Below are 19,922 nucleotides of genomic sequence, written 5' to 3' on the forward strand. Positions count from 1 at the left end.
TCGCAATGTGGCTTGAAAGGTTTAACAGGATCTAACGGATTAGGCACGCTTTTCTCGCCGTAAATTCCAAATAAGTAGTTGTGCACACATGCAAATTGTATGAATGACTATTGCAAATTAGAATTTGTATACTTTTTTCTGTTTCTTCTTGGGTATGTAGGATGACGTATCCAATAGAAAACATTATGTAAAATTCACTCATTCTGATAACTAATGTGAAAAAGAGCTTGTAGGAACGTTTATGTTCGTTAAATTGCTTCTCCATGAAAGTTGATTCAGATCTGAAGCAATGATGCATATCTCCGTCCCAATTTTATCCAGACAAGTATTTCTACAGAGGTTGTCAGTCATCTTGTAAAAATGAATTTTTTGGTGTACAGCGATAAAAGATCCGAACCTAGAGATTACTTGCCCAGTTCCATTTTGATAGTGTCAGGTAATGCAGAGATTTGAAACCAACTGAAATTTTATTTAGTGCATTGCCGAACCACCTCGACCATTTGCAAACATGGTTCGCCCCATAATATTTGCTACATTTGTTTTCATGATTGGATTGCATTTCTCGAGTGCTCGAGTTCAATCCAATGAACGAGATGAGCCCTTCGCAGCCAGTGAAGCTCTTGCAGAAAGCACAAGACCAATTGGTTCTAAAATCAACACTGCTCCACTTTTCAGAAGGACAGTGAGACGTCATGCTCCTGGGGGTTGTGGTCCTGGGCTAATTCCAGGTACGAATAATTCAGAACATTCTGGAACCTCAGTTAAGTCTCAGCAGGTGTATTTTCCGTATTTTAGGGGGAGGTTGGGGTGACGGAGGCCCCCCGGTGGTGGTGGTGGTGGGGGGTTCGGCGGGGCAGGTGCGGAAGCATCTGCTGCAGCCAGTGCCCAAGCTTCTGCTGCAGGAGGAGGAGGAGGTGGAGGAGGATTTGGTGGTGGGAGAGGTCCAGGGTGGGGCAAAGGTAAACCTGGAAGAGGTCCTCCTATTGGCCATGGTCATGGTCATGGGGACCATGGTCATGGTATCGGTGGAAAATTAATTGGACCCGGAGGAGGAGGAGCCGCTGCACATGCTGATGCCAGCGCTAGTGCCTTAGCTGCTGGGGGAGGAGGAGGATTTGGCGGTGGGGGAGGAGGTCATAGTGGAGCAAATGCTCATGTATGTAAATTATAATCATTTACATTCTTGGAAATTTTATTAATAATTACATTTTCTAACAATTAGGCAAGTGCTGCTGCAAATGCAAATGGAGGTGGAGGATTCGGCGGGGGTGGTGGAGCATCAGCGTCCGCATCTGCAGATGCTAAAGCGTCGGCTTTCTAACTATAGTTTCGTATTACCAATAATTTTAATAATTACCATTTTATGTCGCTAATAAAAAATAAATAATATAACCAGGCTTATTTCTTAGTAAAAAGTGATTTATTGCTTAATACTTTATTTTAGAATCACAATTTCAATCTTTTAACATCTTCAGAGCGAAAGTCGGACCGAAGGGATAAAACTTGTCGAACCTCTTGAGCTGTGAGTCTCCATGTGACGGGACCTTTTCCCCAGTAATCTGCCACCTCGGAAACTTTTTCCAACGTTAGTAAAATTGTCATTTGAGTCAATCGTGAGAACTTATCACGGACCGACCAGGTAGTAGCGTTAGTTAGGTATCCGACCAAAATTCTGAGTTCCTTGTCCAATTGGAGGCCTCCAATCTGGATGAATTTTAAATTTATTTGTAGTATAGTTGTTTCCAGTATTCATAAAGCTTAAGCTGTGCTAACTTACCCTGTTGAATTTATTTTTCAAAACTGATTTCTCCATTTGTAAAGCAATTTCAGTGGTGACTAGATTGATAAATGCTTCATAAGCTGAAGGAGATAGGCATCCCTTGAAAGATTTTAGGATGGAATCCAGATCAGAAATAAAGGTTTGCATTGGAACCGAGTCATCTGTGAATTGATCTTCATCCAGCTCGTATGATGTTCTCTGCAACAAACAACATAAATCATAATATGCAAACTGGGAAATCTGTAGGCTTACTAAGTGTAAGCTATGCACATTTTGAGCTCTGCACTTACTGCATGAAAAAATGCATCAAGCCAGGGCTTAACTCGAGGTTTAACTGCGCTGGACTTCAGCTGTGAAAGACCGAATTCGAAAACCGACTTGAGTCTAATATTGACTGAAGCTAGGCCTTGAAGGCAACTCGTTATTTTGTCCTTTTCGTATGGAGTCAAATGTTGACCAAATGAGTCATTCATTGAACTTTCTAGAGAACTTTTTAACGACGTGACATATTCCATAGACGTGTCAGTGTTGTTGAGATACGCCTAAGCGAATTAAAACGTAATTAATTAATATATTACTTAATTTGTTGTCGAGCACTACCATAGTACATGGGCATACGAGGGTTAACTTATATTTCCTACATGTACGTGCTCATGTCATGTTACGACGGATAGCTTCAAGTACTTACAACAAAATGAGCCCGACTTTTTTCAATGTCAGAACCTTGCAGTTTTCCATGTTGAAAGGAAGACTGCAACACACTGTAGGCCTGAGCAAGGTCCAAATACCCACTAGGAAATCCTAGGCAAAATTTATTCAAATGTGTAACACAATTTCAAAGAATTACTTCAACTAAACCTCTACAATAAGATAGTTGTAAAGTAATGAAACAATACCTTGCCGTAGCTGTGAGAGCAGCAAATCAGCAAAATCTATAGTGAAATGAGAATTATTAGACTGACAATAAAAAATGAAACACGTCAAATGTTCAAATATATTTGATAGTCCAAACCTGACTCTAGTATACCGCAAGCATTGTTGATCACAGCGCAAACCCCATCCACACTTTGACTAGAGAGAGATCTTTTGATACATTTCTTCACAATGAAAAACACATCATCCGTCATGCTGGACAAGACAAAACTTTCCTGACTGCTTGCTTCAATTAATGTATCCATCTCCACAGCCTATGTATTATAGAAATAATATTCCAGGTTAATAGTACAGTTGGACTATTTATTTAAAATTTACAATGTCTGTTAAAGCAGTCAAATTAATTACTTTTTGGACGCTTTCCGCCATAAAATATTGTTCTAAAAGAATGTATTGTCCTAACACAACTTGCATAACTCGGAAAGTGTCTCCGTCTTTTAACAAACGGTCCAAATTGGACAGTTTTTCACTTTTTTCGCTCTCGTCAGTTATGGATACATCCACATCATTCTAAATATACGAAATAATTATAAATCAGCAATTAGAACAGACAATAGTGGAAATACAGCTGATTTCAATGCTACTTACAGTGACTCTTTTTTTCACAAAACGAGAATACAGCTCTGTCCTTGCGTTTAGCAAAGTCAGCTCACTTAGAACCAAGTCCAATTCCTTTGGATCAATTTTGGTCTCGGATTTTTGATTCATGTACTGCGTAACAATATGGATTTTCCTGATGAAGTCTCGGTGTTTCCGAAACTCATCCACGATCATTTTCGCCTGGTGATCGCATTCCTTTTGAATGTACTCCATAACAGAAAGCATACGACCAGGTCCTGAAACCGAATTACATATAATTATGGCGTACGCTATTAATTTTACACAAATCACAAATAATTAATCATTTATGATTCATTTCTACGAATTACCATAATAGGTTTCAATCAAAGGCTGATGAATTTCAACAATGCGGGCAATAGCCTCAAACAATAAAGTCAAGCTATCAGCATAGATAACGCTGGCTCTCTTGTCCTTGTCCCTGGTGAGCTTAGCTTCAGTCAAATTCTTCTGACAGGTTTCGCGCAACTGCATAATCCAAAGTAAAAGTAGAAAGGGCTACTATGCATATGTATATTTATTACCTTGGAACATAAATATGTGGTAAACCTTCCAAGTCCTTCTTCATGCATATTGAGAAGAGGAAATATTTTAAAGAATCTTTCCACAGATGCCAAATCCTCATCTTTAACGGCTTCATCAAACTTTGCAATAACGACCTGTTTCAGCTTTTGTTCAGCTTCATGCAATTTGTGGAATGATGCGTCCATATTCTTTCCTAATGATTAATCACACACACACCATAATAATTTGTGAATTGAAATTACAATTATTTCACAGCTTATTGTTTTATGCAAAATTTATGATCGACCAACAACACAAGTTCAATTAATTACTTACCTTCCGAAACATCCATTGCAGTGTGTTTAAGCAAATTCTCATCCATCGTGAGAAATCTATGCACGTGTGCAGCTGCTTGTTCAAAATCTTCATTTTGCATCGCAGTAGCGACACCAACGCTGCATTGTTGGAGGTCCAGAAGATCATTGACACGTTGCTGACACTCAGACACACGGTTCTACTCGAACAAAAATGAAAAATTTTACAATGTTTGCTCATTCAGGCAAATCCTACCAATCCTAACGTATTAACATGATAAATATTGTGATACAGCTCTAGCTTCTTACCTTGGCCTTATCCAGCACCCTAACTTTTGCACTAACATCCTCCGCTAAAGTAGCTGTATTACGGATAACTTCGGCAAAATGTTTTGCCTCGGCCTCAACAGGTTTCAAATTGGCCAACTTCTTACTTAAAGTTCTTAGTTGGAATTCAATCTCTGACCGATTGGACAATAACTCGTCAATCTTTTTGTCACACTCTTCCTAGTACAAATTAATCAAGTAACACGTTTATAAATACAAACTTGAGGTTTTGAATAAAAACTTTTGAAGACAACAGGTAATGTGTAATGGAAGGATAGATGTAAATTTATATTCACCTCTTCCTTGTTTAAGGCTTCCTCCAGAGCATCCAACTCCTCAAGGCTGCTAACTTGTGAAATATCAATTGTCGTCATTTTGCACAAACTAACAAGTCACAATTAACGGCAATTTGCAAATACGTATGTTCTTTAACTAATAAAAACTTTGCACTTTTGTTTACATTTTGCACTCTACAAAAAATTAATCCGGTAGTGACAAGTTGGAGTCCTTTGAAATTCGCGCTAAAAAAATACCTTATTACCCCATTTTTACATCCACAGGCACAAGGAAAAAATCGACTTTAGGATTTTGTAATAAAAATTTGTTCACAAATTATCAACCAATAAATCTAATTTTATAGAATCATAAAAAATGTCATTTTAGTTCTTGTTGGTTTATTTCATTTCATGGTCTGTCCTCTGTCCAAGAAATCGGAGGGAGCGAAAAATAGCGGCAACATTAATGAGTCGATCATGCATTTTAACATCATAATTCATAATTTCAAATCTTATGTAAATTCTGTTTGCGCAATTTTTTGGGGGGAATCATATTACTGTAAGCATTCTATTTTGCATAACCTATGAAAAGTTATCATTTGTATCAAAGGTATTTCAAAGCTAATCGGATGACATTGAGCTGGTGGTGTGTTTGTGTGAACAGCCCTTTCGCTGGATAAAGCTAAGCTTCGGCCGTTGACTTTTCTCATTCACGGCTCTCCATTCTCGTGCCAACATTTCTCATCAGTCTCTCTCACCTCTCACTCAACTTCACATCTTTCTTGGTAAAATTCTTGGAAATTAACCGATTTTAAGTATTTTCAAGTCAATTAAAAAGTTACTTCGAACAACCCTACTGAGCGGAACTAGGTAAGTTGCCATATTTCCTTCAATTGATGATAGATTGTTGAATTTAGTGTCATTTTGCATTGAGCATTTTTTGCCATCTGTGTCGTTCATTCATCGTTTCGCATTAGCAATTAGCATTTATTCTGTCGTTCGTTGAAATTGTCACATGAAAATAAGATTTTTGGCTTTAGCTTGCAGTTCAGTTTGGGTTTTGAATCCTTGTTTTCACCTTGTGGTTCAGAAATGGAAATGTACAATTGCAATGTCAATTTCATTTGCTTTGCTTCATTTGCGATAAATGTGCCGGCTCTGTCGACTGGTCGTTGAACTTTGTTTTTTACTGGCCGTTTCTTGCTTTTACTTTACAATATTATTATGATTATCAATTTCATTTCAGTTTGCCCTTATTTATTCTTTTGCACTAGACAAAAAAATCAAATCGAGACGGCCTTCGCATCGTCGTCGGTTGTACCGGTCGACGACCAAAACTGTCGCTTCGAATCTTCACCACCCGGTGTTTTTCATTGGGTTTGATTTCATCGTTGCGAATATCGCGAGCCTTCTTAAATCCTTCTTCCCACGTTCAAAGTTACTTTATTTGCACCTCTTTTCCAAATTTACAAAAGGTATGCATCATCGTTGTTTTAATTTGGACAAGTATGCAGTACATGAGGTTGTAGACGAATTAGAGAAAGACAAAGATGCCTTTTTAAAGAGGATTTTTAATAATTAATGCTTATTTTTGTCTGACAGCTACCACTCCAATCAGTGGTCGGCAAGAAGATGGATGACTCGCCCCCCTTGCAGAATGGGGCTTCTGCTCCTAAGAAGGGGAAAAAGAAACTTGAGGACATTTATCAGAAGAAGACGCAGCTGGAACACATCCTCCTCAGACCGGATACATACATTGGATCCGTGGAAACTGTGAAAGAGACGATGTGGGTGGTAGATGAAGACGGAAAAATGGTCCTCAGAGATGTCACTTTTGTCCCTGGGCTGTACAAAATATTTGACGAAATTTTGGTCAACGCAGCAGACAATAAGCAGCGGGATGCTGACATGGACTGCATCAAAATTGATATCGACCCGTACGTAACGAAACATAATTTTCATATTTTCATACTTTTTAGCGTTATGTCATACTTATTGTAGAGAGGCAAATTCGATCTCCATATACAACAATGGAGAAGGCATTCCTGTGGCGATGCACACCGAGGAGAAAATGTATGTTCCTACCCTCATTTTCGGCCATTTGTTGACATCTTCCAATTTTGACGATGAAGAAGAAAAAGTCACAGGCGGGAGAAATGGCTACGGGGCCAAGCTTTGTAACGTATTCAGCACAAAGTTTATTGTGGAGACGGCAAGTCGCAAAAAAAAGAAAGCATTTAAACAGGTTTGCAAATTTTGAAATTTCTATTATCAATTAATGAAACGATTAAACAGAGATAAAATAAACATACAACCCCACTGCTCCGTGGTTTAAAAGGGACTTACATTAAAGCTGTATACCTTTAAAATGTCGCAGGTGTGGCAGGATAACATGGGCAAGGCAGGGGAACCCAAGATCAAAGATTTCTTCAATGGGGACGACTACACCAAAATTACATTTTATCCAGACTTGACAAAGTTCAAGATGGAGACCTTGGATAAAGATATTGTTTCTATATTCCATCGAAGAGCCTATGATGTGGCTGCAACAAGCGGATGCAAAGTGATACTAAATGGGAAGCGACTCCCAGTCAAGAACTTTAAGGATTACGTTGATCTCTATTTAAAGGACAGGGCAGATGACGCTGGAAATCCAATCAAGTTCTACTATGAAAAGGTCAACGAGCGATGGGAAGTCGGATGTTGCCTCTCTGAAAATGGATTTCAGCAAATATCCTTCGTCAATAGCATTGCAACCACAAAGGGCGGCAAACACGTTGACTATGTGGCAGACATGGTTGTCAAAAATTTGGCCGAATCTATCAAGAAAAAGAACAAGAATGGAGTAGAGATGAAACCAGCATTGATTAAAAATCATATGTGGCTCTTTGTCAACTGCTTAGTCGTGAACCCCACATTCGATTCTCAAACAAAAGAATTTATGACGTTACAGAGCAGTAAATTAGGGTAAGAACACGATCATCCAAAGCTATTTTTTACATTGGTTTGAAGTTCATAGTTTGGGTTAAATTGTGTTATATTATTGCACATTAAATGATGAGCGTTCTAGTGTGAAAATTAAAATAATTACATATATGATCACATGCAGTTTTATACTTAAAATAATGAAATATTTAAACTTTAGTAGTTGGACTTAATTTACTGTTGTTGTGTTGAATACTAACTATATTTGTCTTAAATTCAGGTCAAAATGTGCTCCGTCCGAACAGTTTTATCAGAAAGTCCTTAAATCTGGAATCGTGGAAGCTTGTGTAAACTGGGCAAAATACAAGGCTGAAGAGAAGCTTCAGAAAACACAGAAAGGCACAAAGAAGAACAAAATTACAGGAATTCCAAAGTTGGAAGATGCAAATGAGGCTGGAAGGTATGGGTCATATCCTTTTATCTTTAATAAAGAGAGTTTGTAAATTCATTTTTATTAAAGACTCTTGCATTCATTATTATTTGTAATTAATTTTTAGACAAAAATCTCTGGAGTGCACTTTAATTTTGACGGAAGGAGATTCGGCTAAAACATTGGCAGTTGCTGGGTTGGGTGTAGTTGGACGCGACTTGTATGGCGTATTTCCTCTCCGTGGAAAACTTCTCAACGTACGCGAGGCTCCAACAAAGCAGATCATGGAAAATGCAGAAATTTCGGCATTAATTAAAATTCTTGGACTCCAGTACAAAAAGAAATATGAATCACACGACGATATGAAAGGTTTAAGGTAAATGAATATCTAGAAAGCATATTTCAGAAATGATATAAAAAGTGAGAATTGACAATATAGTCCAGTCACTTTATGAATAATCTTATACATTCATATACATTCGAATATATATTTTATTTAAAACTGATTGTCTTATTTGTTTATAGATATGGTAAACTCATGATCATGACGGATCAGGACCACGACGGTTCTCACATTAAAGGGCTCATCATTAACTTTATTCATCACAATTGGCCTGGTCTCCTCAAGATGAATTTCATTGAAGAATTCATTACACCCATCGTGAAGGCCACCAAGGGGAAAGAATCCATTAGCTTCTTCTCAATGCCCGAGCTTGATGAATGGAAACGAGATACTCCTTCCTGGAAGAAAGGGTGGAAACTCAAGTATTACAAGGGGTTGGGAACCTCAACCTCTAAGGAAGCGAAAGAGTACTTTACTGACATGAAGAGACATCGAATCAAGTTCAAATATCAAGGAACTTTGGACGATGACAACATTACTATGGCGTTTGCCAAAAAGTGTGTTGACCAAAGAAAAGACTGGGTAAGAAACCGAAAAATTCATTTCATTTCCCACATGCAACACGTTAATTTCATACTCTGGTTTTAAGCTTTCCCAATGAAATTAAAATACAAACATTTAATTAATGCATTGATATTTTTTTAGCTTACCAATTGGATGGAGAGTAAGTTGCGCATTTACCATTGCTATTCATGTTTCTGTGAATTTCGTTAAAGTTCATCTAATACTTAAAAGAGGTTTATATAAATAGTAATGCTAATATTTGCCATTTCAGCTACAAAAACTCGTCGTGAGATGGGCATGGGAGAGGATGTCATCTACTCCAAGGATGTCAGAAGTATTACATACACGGATTTTATTAACAAAGAGCTCGTCCTTTTCTCAAACCTTGACAACTCTCGGTCCATTCCTTCCATGGTTGATGGGCTCAAGCCAGGACAGCGGAAAGTAATATTCACATGTTTGAAGAGGAAAGATAAAAAAGAAGTTAAAGTTGCGCAATTGGCTGGCTCTGTCGCTGAGCACTCTGCCTATCATCATGGAGAACAGTCTTTGATGGGCACCATCATTGGTAATTTTCCGTTTCCTTCTTTCCATTTTCCACATTAAAAATATGAAAATGGAAAATATTTCTCAATCAAATCCATGACTTACAATATGTATACCAGTCGTTTTAGATTAAAAAAAAATCTTTACAATTCCACACATCTACTAAGAACAAATAACTTTTAGTTAAAAACTCGAGCTAGTACGCAAAACTCACCGATTTTTTAAGTTTAAAAACCACGTCTTTTCCACAGTGGAATCATTATGTTTGAGGACTGAATCCATCGATTCCGCTGTGGAAAAGGAGCAATTTGTGTCTTTAAAGTTCAAAAATCTGTTGTTTTTGTGTACTAGCCCGAGTTTTGAAGTAAAAGTTATTTGTGCTTAATAGATGTGAAGAATTGTATAGGTTTAAAAAATATAAAACGAACAAACCAGTAAAATTGACAGTACAACATCGAGATGAATATCATGTGTGTAACATTTGTTTAAAAATGTGTACTTAGGTTTGGCTCAAAATTATGTGGGATCGAATAACATTAATGTCCTCATGCCCAATGGTCAATTTGGAACTCGGCTACAAGGAGGAAAGGATTCTGCATCGCCTCGTTACATCTTTACACAGTTGAGTCCTTTGGCAGAGCACATTTTCAACCCCAAAGATGCTCCCTTGCTAAATACGCTCTACGACGATAATCAGAAAATTGAACCTGAGTACTATGTTCCCTTGATTCCTATGGTGCTGGTAAATGGAGCAGATGGGATTGGTACTGGGTGGATGACTAAAATTCCAAACTTCAACCCGAGAGAAATTGTTAAAAATATTCGGAGAATGATTGATGGTTTGTGTGCTCCTTATTATTTATCTATAGATATTAAATATTTATTGCATGTCTTGAGCAACTTATCCCGATATTTACTCAAGTTGAACTATATTTGTATGTACAGGTCAAGAACCAAAGCCAATGATACCTTGGTATAAAAATTTCAAAGGCGAAATAATTGAGATAGGCCCCCAACGTTATGCTTGTAACGGTGAAGTAGCAATTCTGAATGAAAAAGATTTAGAAATCACTGAACTTCCCATCGGAACTTGGACGCAGTCGTACAAAGAAGGTGTAATGGAACCGTTCCTTAATGGGTCAGAAAAACAACCGAGCATGATTACGGATTATAAAGGTGACTGTTACTTTTATGAATAATATTTGCTGTCGCATCACAATACATGTTAGATGTTTTCACTAATTGATCTACTTTTATTATTTACTTCAGAATATCACACAGATACAACTGTGCGATTTCTCGTGTCCATGAAAGATGAACAATTCCGAAAATATGAAGACGAGGGGCTTCATAAAACCTTCAAACTACAGACGTCCATCAGCACTGGCTGCATGGTCCTCTTTGATGACATGGGTTGCATGAAAAAATTTGAAAGTGTGATGGACATTTTGAGAGACTTTTTCGAATTGAGGATGACTTTTTACAAAAAGAGGCGTGATTACATGTTGGGACTGTTGGAAGTAGAAGCGGAACGGTTATCTGCAATGGCGAGATTCATTGTGGAAAAATGTGATGGTCGTCTGGTTGTGGAAAATAAAAAGAAGAAAGCAATATTGGAGGAGTTGATTGCGAAAAAGTAAGTCGATCGTGAACTTTATCATGTTCAATATTATCAACTGCAATATACACATATATAGTGTATATATGATGAGCGTTACGTGTGATGCGAAATGATCATATCCCACACCAGATTATCCTCTAAGAAGCACTGATATAGACCTTCTCGAGATTATTCATTATCATATATATTTGTGACTTTTATTACATAAGTGTTGAATGTGTGTTTGTCACAGATACCCAGCAGACCCAGTTATGAGGTGGAAGGAAACCCAACAGACCAAGCTAAATGTAGATGAAGATGAGGAAGAGGATACACCACACTCATCGAAAAAGAAAAAGGACGATGAAGATGAAGATCCTACTACCAAATCATACAATTACCTCATGAATCTCAGTATGTGGAGGCTAACCCTTGAACAGAAAGAAAAACTTCTTCGCGATAGGGATGAAAAATTAAAGGAACTCGACGAGCTACGAGAGAAAACTCCATCAGATCTCTACATTGATGATTTGGACGCTTTCATGGAGGCATTGGACAAAATAGAAGCGGAAGAAAAAGAAGACGAGCAAAAGTCTAGATCTTCATTGGACAAGAAAACCGTTACCAGCAAGAAAGGAACCTCGAGAAAAGGTCTGCCTGAGTATGCTCCTTCGCCAAAGGGAGAACGAGTTGCGCCAAGACTGGACGACATCATAAAGAAGGCTGAAATTGCTCTAAAATCAAGAGAGAATAAAGGAAAGGGCAGAACCAAAAAGGTATTTGCTACAAATCATCACGCATAGTATTTCTCTCAAGTATATGCAAGCAGTGATTTTTCTGGGTGTCTCATAAATATTTTCATTGATTCTACATAGGTCAAGGCAGAGGTTGAGGTGAAAGATGAATTTGACCTCATGCTGGAAGATGCTAACCTTTCTCTCAGAGATAAACTCGATAGTTCGGTAGAAGGAGCCTCCAAGCCGAAGGCAGCGTCTAAACCTAAAGCGAATGGCGTTGCTAAACCTCGCAAGAAGAAAGATACTTCCGGAAAGGTTCGTATTGAAGTTAAAGATTTCAGATTGTTAGCTGAACATGAAAATTATAAAAAGATCAACAATTTATTTATTTTTCCTATTTGCTGCTAGGATGGGATGAAGCAGACAAAATTGAACTTTGGACCTAGTTCAAAATCTAAAAAGAAGGGAAGTGATAGCGAAGATGAGGAGGAAGATGATGACTCGTACAACTTCGATTCGGACATTGACTTTGATGATGAAGTGAAGCCAAAGAAGGCAAAGGCAACTAGTGCACCCAAGAAGGAAACCAAATTAACAAAGGACCGTGAGGATGTATATGACCTCGATTCAGACATAGAATTTGACTCCGAGAAAGTTAAACCCAAGAAAGCAAAAACAACAGCGACCTCTCGTCCCAAAAAGGAACCGAAAGAAAAGAAAGCTCCGGCCAAACTCAGAGCTAAAGCGTCACCCGTTAAGAGGAAGAAGGCTGTAAGTAATCAGAATAAATATAATCCTTCTATTTGGTTTTGTAACATTTTAATTATACACTCGGCTACCATGTATGTGTGGTAGACATTTATAACTCTAACTATTATTATGTTTGTTTGCTACAGTACAGTGACTCTGATGATGACGGAGCTTCAGGGTCTGATGCATCCTTTAATCCCAGTCCTAAAAACAAGAAATCTCCACCAAAAAAGAGGAAAACTACTTCGGATGAGGATGAGAAATTTTCTTCTGACGAAGAAAGCTTCCACCCCACAGCTGTCTCCAGGACTAAGCGTGCGACTGCTGCACAAAAGAAATACAATTTTGATGATGAAGATTCCAATGATTCGATGGACGATTAGTTTTTTAACTTGTGTAAAATATTGCGATACTCATATTGTATACCTCATACATTTTTAAGTATTATAATTTCTAAGTTATGTTTCATTTTTTCTAAACACAAACCTGTAGTTCTCATATCTTCTGATTTTCTATTCCATGTATTTATACCATAAAATAGTAAGATTACAAAATTGAACGTTGAATGAATTACTGTTCCGGAATATTCAAATGTTTTACTAAAAATCAAATTTTCTTAACGTACAAAGTATGTGAGTCTGATTTCTTTAGTGATACCAAATACCAAATTGTTATTTGTTTTCTAGAAAAGCATTCAGGTAGGTGCAACTTATGCAAATTTTAACGTTTTTTTCTAATTTCGGATTTTAATATTTCAAATTTTTACATGGCATTATATATGAAACCAGTTTTATTCTGGTGATATCTCTGACGCTGTGCTTTCGTAATCTGCACATAATTAATAAAATGTGGAATCGATAAAAAATTGAATTGAATTTTACATTTTGTTTGCAATTTGCATCCACACCACAAACTGTGAACTGTACATCATTTTTGGGCAACTTGAAACAACCGTGTGTATTTACTGTGCGGCGGTCTCGTATTTCACCTAAAGTTTCAAGCCGAGATTGAGATAAATGGAGAAGACTGAAATATTAAATTGAATGCTAATTGCTAAACTCGAGACAATTTTGTTAAAAAATGTGGAGTGCTATTATACGGAAAGTAGCACAAAAGACACAATGTGTAGTGCAGGGCTCAATAAGTACCAAATTACAACCCCAGCTGTTGACAACTAGCCAATTATCCCATGTTCCACCAATTAGTTGTCATCAAGTAAGTACTGAGGTTAATTATACTCTTGGACCTAGCAGCTGTATCATAAACTATTAACAATCAATGCGTAGAACTTATTGATGTCGACCTGTTCGTCCTCCTGGAATTATTCCATGTGGAAATCTTCGGCTGTCTCCTTCTTATCAAACTGTACGTCTCCTTCACTATCATCGCCCCCTCCAGTCAGCTCACCATCCCCGATGTTTGGAGGCCTGCTAATCGTCCCCAGTCGTGGGATGAAGATCAAAGGTCGTGTGAAACGGAGGTGCAAGGATTGCTATATGATTTGGATCGATGGAGTCCTCCACAACAAGTAAAATGCAACTTTCGTGCATAATATGTTGTGCTTTAAAGACTATATTATAATCTTGATATATATTATATAATTGTACTTTCCTTGTATTCAGGTGTAAAACACATCCACGCCACACCCAAAAGCAGAAGGAGAAATATTGGGCAAACACTCGCCTTCTCACCCACGCCTCAATGAGCCCAAAGAGACCTTGGTGATCTGCTCGATGGTCGAGAAATAATAATAACAATCTTTATCTAACTGGATCAGGGGTCAATTTCGTTTGTATTTATTATATAGTCATTTGACAAATTTCAAATAAAATTTATAGCGGATCAAGTTGTTGTACACAGAAAGAGATATATGCACGATGTATAATACATCCACTGTCAATCAATACGTCGAAATTATTAAAATACATTGACATGCTTCATTGCTTCGATTAAAATACAAAATTCGTTATCATTCTGGAAAATAGTTTAGTTTTATACTTGAGTTTCAGTCTAATAGTGATCAAGCAAGATCAATCAGTCGTCGAAAATTGTTTTATCATAATATTTCCCAAGACCATCAATTACACATTTATGAATACATGTGTACATGATGTACATATACTCGAGATTACATCAAGCGGATCGATGGATATACCGGTTCGGTGATCTACAAAAGTACTACTGTAGAGCTTATATAACGAGTTATTCTGACTCTGGCGAGCTACACATTAGCTAAGATAATCAGTGCACCATATTCTGCTTACATTAAAGACATATTAGTTTAAACGTGTAATCGGTTGCCCAAATAATAAAGTATATAGTCGTTAAACTAGCGTTACATATAACTACTACCATCTGCGAATAGGAAATACCTGGCTTATGCGATATCATCTAAATTAACTGTAATTAAGTCTTCCATCCCATTTCTGATGGATACCTCAGGTTGCGGTTGAAATTCATTTTCCACATGATTGGTTCTGTCCGAACTTGAAGCTACGTTAGAAGGACCAGGTGTGGGATTTTCTGCCGGATACGAGGTTTCCGCTGGAGTTTTGCAGCATTCAATCCTTTGAGATGACGAAGAACTACAACTCGAATTGAGAGCAACAACTGCTTCTTGAGCGAGACAGTTATCCATAATGACGGGCATTGGAGATGCAGGAATAGTAACTCCACCAGTATCAATTACATCCACACTATCATCATCCAACCATCGCTTCTGTGGACTCTGCATTTACAACAGCGAATTTAAAATAATACACTTGACGTTTAGTTTTGTATTTACTTTACATCAAGAATCTGTTCTGTATACCTTTGGTTTTCGAATAGAAGGTCTCCATCTGCCAAATGATCGAATACCAATTTCTGGGTACTCATTGCTACTCTTACTACTGTTGCTGTTATCATTTTCATTGTTGTGAGTCGAGTTTTCATTTTGACTGTGGTGTTTAGAAGATGTCGACGCAATTCTTCCTTCTTCGTGGTCTTTTGCGTGCGAGGAAGCAAGGGTTTCGTTGACCGATGCGTGAGGGCAAAGATGACATTGAAAGATGACGACATCTTGATCGGGATGTAAGCAGACCATGTGTTTCTTAAATGCTGAAGATTGAATGCATCGGTAATCACAATATGGACATCTTTAAATAAATACAAATAGTGCACCGTATGAAAACGTGGAATGATTTAACAATATGAAGTCAATAGCCAATAGGTGGATATATAATTCTTACGCATAGGGGCGTTGGTTCCCATGTCTAAGTTTGTGCTTCCTCAAAGAATTATGATCTCCAGTGACAAATGTACAGTGTGTACACTTGAAAGGTTTCTCTCCAGTATGTTGTCTAATGTGTAGCTGAAATTATTATAATAATAACGTGTAACAAGACGGTTTGTTAAATTATATTTCTAAAATATTAACTTAATGTAATCTCAAAATTCACAAACCCTCAACTCCGCTTTTCTTGCAGTCATGTGCCCACAAATGTTGCAACAGTACGGTTTCAGTTTATTGTGCACTGCAGATATATGTTTCTTTAGACATTTTGCATCCGACAAGACTCGTTTGCAAATATGACACTCCTTGGGAGTATACCATCGTGAGTCTATGGGAGGAGGAAGACGCGTAGCCTTATCTTTGTGATACTTTTGATGGGTTGTCAACTAAAATCGAAAACAAAATTGTAAAAGTAGTTTAACATGAAATATTGAATGTCACTATTGTATTTAGTAACCATTACTTGATGTCTTTGCTTGAACTTTTTATTGCATGTGTTGCACGCGTAGTTTGCTTCGGGTCTGTGAAGCCGTTCATGGTCCTTTACTTTGGTTATGTAATAGTTTTTGAATTTCTGTTTAAAGTGTAAATAAAAATTGCAATTTATATATTCATGTACTTAAAACTCACATTGTTTTGGAATGGACACCAACCTTGCATACGGTACAAGAATATAGTTCACAATCAATTTGATGTTCTCTCCATAAATGACCGGCACAATTACTCCATTTCTGTGATATATTTGAGCATAAGTATCCAGCTTAACATTTAACCTTACAATGTCTGACATAAGGGATCACAATCTGTTTTTACCTTGAAATACTTCAGAATTGTTACTTTCTTTTTCAGTCCATCGAGTTCTTTTTTATTTGGACTATCTTCTGACTTCGGTTCCGCCAAGCAAATAGGACATTTGAACTTGTATTCCGTTATGTCGTCATCAGTCTGATTATTCTTTCCTTCTTCAAGTTGATGATCCACCTCTTCTTGCTCGAGTGAATCTTCGTCTTCGTCATCATCATTTTCCTCAGATCGGAATTTTTCTGCAAAATCTTTATTATTTCCAGATTTTGTACCATTCCCATTATCTCGAGGAACATGATCTACAATGTGACACTTTTCGTGCAACATCTTGATTTCTTCAGACTCGTACTTGATCAAACATTTGGAACAGAGGTAACTTATGCCTTTCGCTACACGGTATCTTCTGGGAACGAGCGCTCCTTCTTCAAGGGTTAAGTTTTTTGGTGGTTTAACCTGGACGAACCAAAATAGAATTAATAATGGAACTACTTAGAGAAATAGATACGTATAAACTTTTATGTACGATAAATGACGTACAATTTTTCTCGTCCGTAAGGTTGCTGTCTTGGTGGGTTTGGAACTAGCTTCATTATTGTCATCATCTGATCTGTCCTCATCTATAGTTTCCTCATCCTCCCCCGGCTTCTTAGAAATGATAACTTGTTGAATAAATTCTGCGTTAAACTGTGTTAATCTGTGAACGCCGTGCATATGTCTGCAACAAAGTTCCTTGGATGCAAATACAATATCGCACTCTGCACACAGAAAAACATCGTCCATTTCCATTGGATCCCTATCCATAGAATCGGTAATGTGTTCGTGGTTTCGGCGACTGGCGCTGTTGGATTCATCTTCCAGTGTTTGGTTCATACTATTAAGGTGCTGACACGAGTCTTCTTCTTCTTCCTCATCTTCTTCTTCGTCAGACATAGGGAAGAAAGCTTCGGGTGTGGGGGGCATGGATGGAACAGGCTCCTCTTTGGCGACTTCCTTCTTATTCACTAATTTTTGTAAAATTATTACCCAATAGAATTAACAAAATATTAAAAACATCACGCAAATTTTATTAGCCTACGTAAAAATATATTTTGTGACCAAGGGTGTTCGCTGCTATGTCTCTCAGTTGCGAAACGCAGCCAAAGTTGCCGTACCGGAACTATGAACTTGGACCCTTGCCGGGCAAAATTCTTAATTTTGGCTGTAGGCACCTGTCTCTGGCTTAATTGACAATTCCTAATAAAATAATACAATTTTGGAGTGTTTAAAACATATTTTTAAACACTAACTGCTATTTTTTTTTAAAATATTTTTTTCGAATTAAAAAAATTGTTCTTAAATTTGAAGTTTATACTTTTTAAACACTACAAAATTGTATTATTTTATTAAGAATTGTCAATTAAGCCAGAGACAGGTGCCTACAGCCAAAATTATGAATTTTGGCCCGGCAAGGGTCCAAGTTCATAGTTCCGGTACGGCAACCTGGCTGCGTTTCGCAACTGAGAGACATAGCAGCGAACACCCTTGTTTGTGACTCAATTGACTCACTCTTTATCTTGGAAACATCAAATCCGACACTTTCTATCGCCTCATCTTGAGTAGCATGACCATTATGATGATTATTGTTATTATTACTCTTGTGTCGATGTCGTTTAATGCTACCTAGATCACCACCACTAACATGTTTATGTCTAATATGCATTATAAGGGTAGATTTGTCTTGGGCTAGAAAAGAGCATTGTCGGCATTTGAATGCCATGACCATCTCACACAAATCGTCGACGTTAAAATCCATGTCCATAAGATGATCAGATGACGACATTTGTTCATTATTCATATTTTGCTGCTGGTTATCGTCCTCTACCTGGTTGTCGACTTGAGATTGTACACCGTTTTTACTTTTCTTTGCTTCGAATGATTCATTTTGATCTGGAGCAGCGTTGCCGTCAAAACCACGTGACTCTCCCCCTTCAACTCCATCTGGACCCTGGTCAAGTCCATCGTTTTCCTCAAAATCTGATACTTTCTTATCTTTCTGCATGGTCACCAATTAATCAGCAACAAGATCATAGTAAAGTGTTTCTTTTTTTGCAAAGGCATCCATGATGACATCCCTGTATCATTAGCAACATTGTCGTGTTCATCTTCGTTTACATATCTCCTAATGGAGACGGAGGATAGGCTGAATAACTAGGAAACAAACCGGTGTCCTGAAATCAATAAATACCTGTTGTAAAATATTATTTGAATGGAGATATATGAATATCGAATGGGTGATGAATATAAAAGGATAATTTTGTTGTTATATTTATTTATTATAAAAAGTAACGCCTATCAGTCAGTTGATAGTTGATAGTATGTGATACAAGATATAATGAATACGAGTTCTAACTGAATATTTACTCTGTCAACATCTACATCCAACAGATAAACCCTTTCTTTACCTTCTTCAAATGAGACGAACTATTCCAACATCGTCGTCGTCCTTGATGTTACAGCCGAGCTGTCAGAGGTCGAGGTCAAATGCAACAATGTACAAGGCGAGGAATGAAACGTCCTCTTCCGCCCTGCTTTTTGGAGGACGACGACCAGCCTCGTATTATGGACGGCAAACCAATAAGCGACATGGTGAGTGACACAGATGCAATAACATTGATAACTTATAAATTTATAAGTTCACAAAAATAAATGTACGATTGACGGTGTAGTATTATAAAATGTATCTTGTTCGGAATTTTAGATATAACTGTAGGTATTGAATAATTAAACTGCATTTGGATATCGCTCTGTCGTTCCAACTAGTTTGACACCCTAATTTTACTAATTGTTAATATCTCAAATGAAATTATTTAAAATTGCAAATTGTGATTTACAAAACTTCGTCTTCGGTCTTCCTTAAATCGATAAATGCTATGAACAACAATACCAATTTTACCCGGTTGCATCGAGGGGGCAAAGTGACAACATTGAATGTACTTATGGACTGCATGTGGATTGCCGAGATTATTTAATTTTATGCGATTTAAATATATTATGTAACTCTGTTGGTCATAAACTCTGTCTGTGTGGAAAGAAAGTAGTAATTGACACTACTGGTCAAGCTATTTGAAGGAACATTTTTCATTTTCTGAATTTGTTCATGTTTTGAAGTTTCCTTCCTGTCCAATGCTAGCATTTTAGTCTAAAATTTTTAGGGTGTAC

At 37.4% G+C, this 19,922-nt stretch overlaps 4 protein-coding genes and 1 long non-coding RNA gene across 7 annotated transcripts; 3 read left to right on the forward strand and 2 right to left on the reverse strand.

The window, feature by feature from the left end:
• Window positions 1-244: 244 nt before the first annotated feature.
• LOC118433077 lies at window positions 245-1,401 on the forward strand. Its single transcript, XR_004833170.1, has 3 exons — window positions 245-728; window positions 796-1,156; window positions 1,223-1,401. It is a non-coding gene; the product is annotated as an uncharacterized LOC118433077 (long non-coding RNA).
• On the reverse strand, window positions 1,399-5,010 carry LOC110854085 (conserved oligomeric Golgi complex subunit 4). Of its 2 annotated transcripts, none has more exons than XM_022102487.2 (13): window positions 4,773-5,010; window positions 4,459-4,656; window positions 4,172-4,349; window positions 3,856-4,049; window positions 3,643-3,799; window positions 3,302-3,549; window positions 3,062-3,223; window positions 2,793-2,967; window positions 2,677-2,712; window positions 2,469-2,581; window positions 2,071-2,322; window positions 1,778-1,978; window positions 1,399-1,704 (listed from the first exon to the last, which is right to left on the reverse strand). In XM_022102487.2, exons 1-13 carry the CDS (start codon window positions 4,848-4,850, stop codon window positions 1,447-1,449), a joined length of 2,250 nt encoding a protein of 749 aa, XP_021958179.1. In that variant the 5' UTR covers window positions 4,851-5,010; the 3' UTR covers window positions 1,399-1,446. The 2 variants fall into 2 exon arrangements, with proteins under 2 accessions (XP_021958179.1, XP_035700546.1); XM_035844653.1 differs by having other exon boundaries at window positions 4,459-4,652; window positions 4,773-4,957.
• Window positions 5,011-5,465: 455 nt separating this feature from the next.
• On the forward strand, window positions 5,466-13,511 carry LOC110863370 (DNA topoisomerase 2). Of its 2 annotated transcripts, XM_022112666.2 has the most exons (17): window positions 5,471-5,621; window positions 6,026-6,226; window positions 6,354-6,688; window positions 6,753-6,996; window positions 7,129-7,718; window positions 7,957-8,136; window positions 8,234-8,482; window positions 8,632-9,031; window positions 9,155-9,173; window positions 9,285-9,581; window positions 10,063-10,398; window positions 10,505-10,735; window positions 10,829-11,195; window positions 11,413-11,935; window positions 12,035-12,211; window positions 12,305-12,667; window positions 12,793-13,511. In XM_022112666.2, the coding sequence occupies exons 3-17, from the start codon at window positions 6,384-6,386 to the stop codon at window positions 13,027-13,029; spliced, it is 4,518 nt and encodes a 1,505-aa protein (XP_021968358.1). In that variant the 5' UTR covers window positions 5,471-5,621; window positions 6,026-6,226; window positions 6,354-6,383; the 3' UTR covers window positions 13,030-13,511. The 2 variants fall into 2 exon arrangements, with proteins under 2 accessions (XP_021968357.1, XP_021968358.1); XM_022112665.2 differs by lacking the exon at window positions 6,026-6,226 and having other exon boundaries at window positions 5,466-5,621.
• Window positions 13,512-13,617: 106 nt separating this feature from the next.
• LOC110863371 lies at window positions 13,618-14,488 on the forward strand. Its single transcript, XM_022112667.2, has 3 exons — window positions 13,618-13,861; window positions 13,933-14,174; window positions 14,269-14,488. The coding sequence occupies exons 1-3, from the start codon at window positions 13,727-13,729 to the stop codon at window positions 14,369-14,371; spliced, it is 480 nt and encodes a 159-aa protein (XP_021968359.1). The 5' UTR covers window positions 13,618-13,726; the 3' UTR covers window positions 14,372-14,488.
• LOC110844376 (zinc finger protein 382) lies at window positions 14,420-19,644 on the reverse strand. The gene is made up of 10 exons (XM_022090566.2): window positions 19,166-19,644; window positions 18,270-18,931; window positions 17,262-17,725; window positions 16,734-17,177; window positions 16,574-16,651; window positions 16,384-16,494; window positions 16,091-16,306; window positions 15,877-15,998; window positions 15,459-15,783; window positions 14,420-15,374 (listed from the first exon to the last, which is right to left on the reverse strand). The coding sequence occupies exons 2-10, from the start codon at window positions 18,760-18,762 to the stop codon at window positions 15,024-15,026; spliced, it is 2,604 nt and encodes an 867-aa protein (XP_021946258.1). The 5' UTR covers window positions 18,763-18,931; window positions 19,166-19,644; the 3' UTR covers window positions 14,420-15,023.
• Window positions 19,645-19,922: the final 278 nt, after the last annotated feature.

This window comes from Folsomia candida, unplaced genomic scaffold (genome assembly GCF_002217175.1).
Source record: "Folsomia candida strain VU population unplaced genomic scaffold, ASM221717v1 Fcan01_Sc001, whole genome shotgun sequence".
In the NCBI taxonomy this organism is placed as follows: Eukaryota; Metazoa; Arthropoda; class Collembola; order Entomobryomorpha; family Isotomidae; genus Folsomia; species Folsomia candida.

What these genes read in the sequence shown, in the direction of transcription:
- LOC110854085 (XM_022102487.2), bottom strand. Translation starts at nt 4,850, where the DNA reads ATGACGACAATTGATATTTCACAAGTTAGCAGCCTTGAGGAGTTGGAT. An exon ending in AAGCCTTAAACAAGGAAGAG is followed by an intron (nt 4,657 to 4,772) that starts GTGAATATAAAT and finishes AATTTGTACTAG; the next exon opens with GAAGAGTGTGACAAAAAGAT. An exon ending in TTGTGAAAAAAAGAGTCACT is followed by an intron (nt 3,224 to 3,301) that starts GTAAGTAGCATT and finishes TCGTATATTTAG; the next exon opens with AATGATGTGGATGTATCCAT.
- LOC110863370 (XM_022112665.2), top strand. Translation starts at nt 6,384, where the DNA reads ATGGATGACTCGCCCCCCTTGCAGAATGGGGCTTCTGCTCCTAAGAAG. An exon ending in TTACAGAGCAGTAAATTAGG is followed by an intron (nt 7,719 to 7,956) that starts GTAAGAACACGA and finishes TCTTAAATTCAG; the next exon opens with GTCAAAATGTGCTCCGTCCG. An exon ending in CATGATTACGGATTATAAAG is followed by an intron (nt 10,736 to 10,828) that starts GTGACTGTTACT and finishes TATTTACTTCAG; the next exon opens with AATATCACACAGATACAACT.
- LOC110863371 (XM_022112667.2), top strand. Translation starts at nt 13,727, where the DNA reads ATGTGGAGTGCTATTATACGGAAAGTAGCACAAAAGACACAATGTGTA. An exon ending in CACCAATTAGTTGTCATCAA is followed by an intron (nt 13,862 to 13,932) that starts GTAAGTACTGAG and finishes ATCAATGCGTAG; the next exon opens with AACTTATTGATGTCGACCTG. An exon ending in GATGGAGTCCTCCACAACAA is followed by an intron (nt 14,175 to 14,268) that starts GTAAAATGCAAC and finishes CCTTGTATTCAG; the next exon opens with GTGTAAAACACATCCACGCC.
- LOC110844376 (XM_022090566.2), bottom strand. Translation starts at nt 18,762, where the DNA reads ATGCAGAAAGATAAGAAAGTATCAGATTTTGAGGAAAACGATGGACTT. An exon ending in CCTTACGGACGAGAAAAATT is followed by an intron (nt 17,178 to 17,261) that starts GTACGTCATTTA and finishes TGGTTCGTCCAG; the next exon opens with GTTAAACCACCAAAAAACTT. An exon ending in CTTCTATTCGAAAACCAAAG is followed by an intron (nt 15,375 to 15,458) that starts GTATACAGAACA and finishes TTGTAAATGCAG; the next exon opens with AGTCCACAGAAGCGATGGTT.